This window comes from Carassius auratus, chromosome 23, assembly GCF_003368295.1.
Source record: "Carassius auratus strain Wakin chromosome 23, ASM336829v1, whole genome shotgun sequence".
NCBI classification, from domain to species: Eukaryota; Metazoa; Chordata; class Actinopteri; order Cypriniformes; family Cyprinidae; genus Carassius; species Carassius auratus.
This window is the reverse complement of record NC_039265.1, coordinates 5,936,676-5,942,750: the sequence shown is the minus strand read 5'-3', so window position 1 is coordinate 5,942,750 and position 6,075 is coordinate 5,936,676. Positions and strand designations below refer to the sequence as shown.

Below are 6,075 nucleotides of genomic sequence, written 5' to 3'. Positions count from 1 at the left end.
AGATGAAAACGAAGAGCAACACTACCAAGAGAGAAAGAAGAGGAGACAGAACGCTCCACAACATCCTGAGGAAGATGAAAACGAAGACCAACACCAACAAGAGAGAAAGAAGAGAAGACAGGACGCTGCTCGAAAAGCAATGAAAGAAGCCAGGAATAAACTCAAGCCAGTGTGGGACTTGTTAAACGATCCCCAGGCCTCCTTTGACAACTTGTCAGACTTGCTGACCAAATGTAATCTGTCCATGGATGATTACTGTAAATACGCTGAGGCACTGTCCACTTCAAACGTGATTTTGCTGAAGCGTGATCCAAAGGAGGCTTGGGTGAATGGATACAACCCAGATTTGCTGAGGTCATGGAACGCTAACATGGACATACAGTTCGTTCTTGACTCTTTCAGCTGCATCATGTATATGTTGTCCTACATTTCCAAGCCAGAACACGAAATGAATGATTACCTGAAGACCGTGATCAAGGGTGTTCGTGAAACAAACGTAAACGAAGAGGACGAAATGAAGCAGATAATGCAGGCCTACTCCAAACACAGGCAAGTGAGTGCTCAGGAGTCCGTGGCACGGACATGCAGCTTACCATTGAAGAAGTGTTCACGAAATGTTGTGTTTATACCGACGGATGATGATGCCCTGAGGATGAGTTTGCCCCGTAGTGTCCTACACAGCAAAGATCCTGATTCAGAGGATGTCTGGATGTCAGGTATTATAGAGAAATACAGAGCAAGGCCTCGAACACTGGAGTTTGAAAAGATGTGCCTTGCAGACTTTGTGTCTAATTACCGTGTTGTGTATGGTCGGCAAACTAAAGGAAAGAATGTCCTCCCACTCCTCAACGATATGGGATTCATTCAGAAGAGAACTGTTGGTAAGGCTGCAATTGTCAGGTATGCTCGCTTTTCGGAGGAGAAGCAACCGGAGAAGTTTTGCGGAACAATGGTAAAACTTTACGTGCCACATCGTGTCAACGAACAGCTGAAACCTCAAGGGTTTCCAACGTATCAGGAGTTTTACAAAAGGGGACTTGTAGAACTCCCGTCACACCCCAATTTCCGATTCCCTGTCCGTGGCTTAGTTAAAGCACAACAGAAGAAGTTTGAAAAGCACGGCAAAAAAGTGGACGAAGCATATGAACAGCTGCAGCGGGAAGGACCATCTGAGAATGCTTGGTGTGCTTTTGCCCCTGAAATCGACGTTGATCGGATGGAGTGTATTGCAGAACAACAAGACGTCCATCCAGAAGAAAATGAACAGGATGATGTTCCAGAATATCAGATTCGTCGTGAAGATGGAGACGGAGTCGTACCACAGATTGAGGCACCACAGATGACTAATGAATATCTGAGGAAGATGTTTAGGAGTCTAAATGAGACGCAGGCAGCAATTTTTTACACTGTCCGCCAGTGGTGTCAGAAGCGTGTGTGGGGTCACAATCCAGAGCAGTTTTTTTACTTTTTGTCAGGCGGTGCAGGTTGTGGGAAATCGCACGTCATCAAGTGCATACACTCGGAAGCAACTAAGATTCTGCGACAACTCCCTCGACTCCGGGAAGAAGGGGATCTCTCCGTGCCCACGGTGTTGTTGTCTGCGTTTACTGGAACGGCAGCATTCAACATCTCTGGAAAAACGCTGCATTCCCTTTTAAAACTGCCAAGGAGTCTGAAGCCACCTTATCAAGGACTTGGGAACGCCCTTGATGAAGTGAGAGCAGGATTACGCGACGTGGAGATTCTTATCATCGACGAAATATCCATGGTTTCAAAGGATCTGTTCACATACGTAAACTGGAGATTTCAGCAGATCAAAGGCAGCAAGAAACCTTTTGGAGGAATATCTTGCCTCGTCGTAGGGGATTATTATCAACTGCCACCGCTTGGTAAAGCCAAACCGCTCTGTGTGTATGAAGAGGATATGCTGGACTTCTGGAAGGACCATTTTCAAATCATCACACTCACAGAGATCATGCGGCAGAAGGAAGACCTCGCTTTCGCTCAACTGTTGAACCGACTACGAGTGAGGCAGAAGACAGAAGCTCTCAGGGAAGATGATCGAGCTTTGTTATTCCAGGCTGTGAAGAAGCCAGAAGACTGTCCACGTGATGCTCTACACATATTCGCCACTAACAAAGAGGTTGACAAGTACAATACCGAGATTGTACAGGCCCTCTTCGCTGACATCATAACAATTGATGCCGAAGACTACAGGAAAGACCCAAGAACAGGAAGGATGAAGCGATTAAACAAACCTGTCACTGGAAAAAAGGACGACTTGCTGGACACAATGCAAGTTGCAGTGGGAGTTCGTGTGATGGTAACCAGGAACCTGGATGTAGAAGATGGAATTGTCAATGGATGTTTTGGCACGATTGCAAACATCGTCACCAAAACAAAAGATGGAATCGACACCGTACAAATGTTAGGACTTCAACTTGACAATCCGAACGCCGGTCAGAAACACCGTAAAAAGGTACGAGGTGAAGAAGACGTCTTGGTTTACATTGAGAGATCTGAAGAAAGTCTGAGGAAAGGAGCCGTTCGTCGACAGTTTCCCATTAAGCTAGCTTACGCCTGCACAGCCCACAAAGTTCAAGGCATGACAATGCACTCTGCAGTAGTGTCATTGAAGAAGATTTTTGAGCCGGGAATGGCCTACGTTGCCCTCAGCAGAACGACATCTCTACAAGGATTACACATTACGGATTTCGACGACAAGAAGATATATGCTGATCCTGAAATCACAACCTCTTTGCAAAGCATGAGAAGAGCAAGAGTTGAAGAAATCATGCCATTTTTGCAGCATGTGAGGGAAAATAGGCAGGAACAGACACTCACCATCATCCATCACAACACGGAAGGACTGGCATCTCACATGGAGGATATCAGATGCCATCATGAGCTACAACTCGCCGATGTTCTGTGTTTAACAGAAACACACCTGACTGGATCGTCTACTTCAGATCTCCAATTGGAAGGATACAACTTGTTCACACGCAACAGGCATGTCTCCTACTCCACACATCAAGAACTTGGAAGGAAAAATGGAGGTGGAGTCGCAATATATTGCAAGGAGCACATTCCAACTCAGCCCAGGCAATATATACAAAATGTGACTGATTTGGAGTTTGCTGTGATCAAATTGGATTCCCCAATAAAAGCAGCAGTCGTAGCTGTGTATAGGCCACCACAGTACAGTGTTGGACATTTCTTGACCAACCTGAACAGTATGCTGGATTACCTGGACCTCACACACAACAATCTCGTCATCATCTGTGGAGATTTCAACGAGGACCTCTTACACCCTGGAAAAAAACCTATTCTGGAGTTGTTTCAATCTCGAGGATACACGCAACTGATTACATCAGCGACGACGGAAAAGCACACACTACTTGACCACATCTACATTTCAAATCTGGACTTCTGTCATCAATCGGGCGTGTTAGAGACCTACCACAGTTACCACAATCCTGTGTACTGTGTATTGCGTTTTTTTCCATAGGTGAATTGCCCGCTATACCAGGTCACTGGGGCCACTGAATCAGCATTAACGACAACAGTGGGGCAACACCAGCCTTAGTTCCCCAGTGGCTTCTGTATGAGTGGTGTCTTGGCCTTAAGCCATATTGAACTGAGGTTCCATTTAACCTCCTTTATCGATGGCAGTGACGTTGCGGTTATATTGTGTTGTTCGTGGTAATATGAAGGTGTTGTGTCCCTGAGTTAACTAGAGTACAGCAGCAGGAAGGACGAAGGAGTAGTGTGGCAGCTCCAGGCAGGACAGGAAGTGAAGGCAGCAGAATACAGGACTCAGTCAGGGTTAGTGTAATAACTCCAGGGAAGACACAGACAGTGAGAGCAACAGCAGCAGTAAGTCATTAAAGACAGTAAGGTTAAGTGAGAAGTATTAAGACACTGTTGTGATGTATTTGATTTTGACCTTAACGTAACATTTGTTTCAAATGATTTTGTGTTCAGTCTGTACAATGTGTACTGGATATATTATTTGCAGTCCTCTGCTATTCTAATATTGATATGTGCTCTTCCTGTAAAGTTGCAGGAAGATTTTGGAGACCATAGCAATCCTCTGCAACACTGGATATGAGTGTGCAAATATACCATCTAAAGGTAAGTGTTAAAAAATGTCACTTCAGTCACTGTGCTACTGCACACAATAACCACATTTAAAGGAATATCTTAATCTAATTTTGATTTTGATGTTTTTTCAGGAACCGGCGAGTCAGAATGTGTGAGAAGATCAAGTGTGCTTCACCACTGATGATGATGAGCTGGATACCATCTTATGTGCTAATTTCTTTCAGTAAGTTTTAGTTTACTAATTTTTTTTTAGTTTATTAGTAAATGTGTATGCAGTGATCCTGTTATTCATTTATCAGTTTCATTGCCAGAGGACGGGACCAGATGTGTTTAGAGTTGAAGGCAATGCTGAAGACCAAAGAAGCAATGGAAGAGCACATTAAAGCAATGAGGTAAAGTTTGTCAATAATACTGGTAAGGTCTAGTGTTTCAGTGCATTTTATCATACAGTGTGTTTGTTCAGGGGAATGTATTTTGATGTGAACGCTTAGATTTTTAAGTGTATGATGTTCTCAGAAGTGAGAGAGCAGAAATGTCTCTTGCAAACATACATCTGACCTGAAAGTTTATGCTCTGTAAGTCTTGTAGAATGAAAAAATAAATTCAATTCACTAACATGATCAATATCTGTTTTACCCCCTCTACTCAGGGTGTCCAGCCTGTTTGCCATGTCAGATCCAGCGGGCTAGATGGGGGACATGCTTCATTAACTCCTGATTGCCTTTAATCATTAGATGATCGATTATCAGTTTAATATATATATTTTTAAATCATCTTATTATATAAAATAATTGGTCTCAGTTAACTATTTCATATATTAGCTGAATAAGAATGTTCTATATAATGTGTACGCCCATGCCCGAGGAGGATGGGTTCCCCCTGATGAGTCTGGTTCCTCTCAAGGTTTTTTATCTCTTAAGAGTTTTTTCCTTGGCCACTGTCGCCACTGGCTTGCTCACTGGGGGTGTTGTGTCAAATCCTGTGTCCCTCTCGCGTCCCTGCCGACCAGGGTTTCCAAAACAACAGTTTGCGACTCGGTTCATATTTTTTTAATTGAATCAATAGAAACTTAAACAATAAAGTGATCATGTTATGGCTTAGTCCACTTACAGTAAAGCACGTAAGCCCTGTGATGCTGTGATTAACAGTGCTTTCAGAACTGCTAAGGGGTGTTGTTGTTTTCTGAAATCACAGGGCTTATGTATGGCCTTATGCCCTTTATAAACACTTGTGCAGTAATAGACGCAATCATGGACAGTATTGAGTATTTTACAATGGCTTTAAATGCAACATGCACAAGGTTCACTTTATTAATACAATAATTCAAACACTTTCATCACCATTCTGCCAAAATAGAAACTTGATTTTAATTTTTTATTATTGCAACAGTAAGATATTTTTTTTTACTTTCATAATTTTATAATTTTAATATGAAGTTAAAATAATATTTATATGTGAGCTAGTGACATTTATAGGGTGGGATTTGGCACAACAGGCGTTTTCTAAACTTTTAATAAACATTTTGGTTGAATTGGCACATCAAGTGTTTTTGTCTTTATTGAATCTTCTTCAATGGCACATTTAATGTGTTCTTGTGAACTTCACAGAAGGTCCAGGGGTTTTTCCAGAAAGCAAGGTTAACTTACTGTCACATATACTCTCAGTAGATTGACCCAAACCTTGCTTACTTGAGGTATGCTGGTTCCAGAAGTTTTTTTTTTTTTTTTTTTTTTTTAAATCAAGGCCACAATATGTCTCTGCATATTTTCACTGTTTAACATATATATATTATATATATATATATTATATATATTTTTTTTTTTATTAAAATATTAATGTCAGGACTAAGGATTGCAAAAAAATTAAATAACCTTATGGTGTCCAGAATCATTGATTTTATTGACAAAGAATATTAATGGTAGTGAATTAAAAAGCTACAGGATCTAGCTGTGGCTGGACTTGGGTTTGGTG

General features: G+C 41.8%; 1 protein-coding gene across 1 annotated transcript; it reads left to right on the top strand.

Moving 5' to 3' along the window:
• Window positions 1–942: 942 nt before the first annotated feature.
• Window positions 943–4,800, top strand: LOC113041099 (ATP-dependent DNA helicase PIF1-like). Its single transcript, XM_026199423.1, has 5 exons — window positions 943–3,876; window positions 4,061–4,134; window positions 4,236–4,327; window positions 4,404–4,496; window positions 4,754–4,800. The coding sequence occupies exon 1, from the start codon at window positions 950–952 to the stop codon at window positions 3,506–3,508; it is 2,559 nt and encodes an 852-aa protein (XP_026055208.1). The 5' UTR covers window positions 943–949; the 3' UTR covers window positions 3,509–3,876; window positions 4,061–4,134; window positions 4,236–4,327; window positions 4,404–4,496; window positions 4,754–4,800.
• Window positions 4,801–6,075: the final 1,275 nt, after the last annotated feature.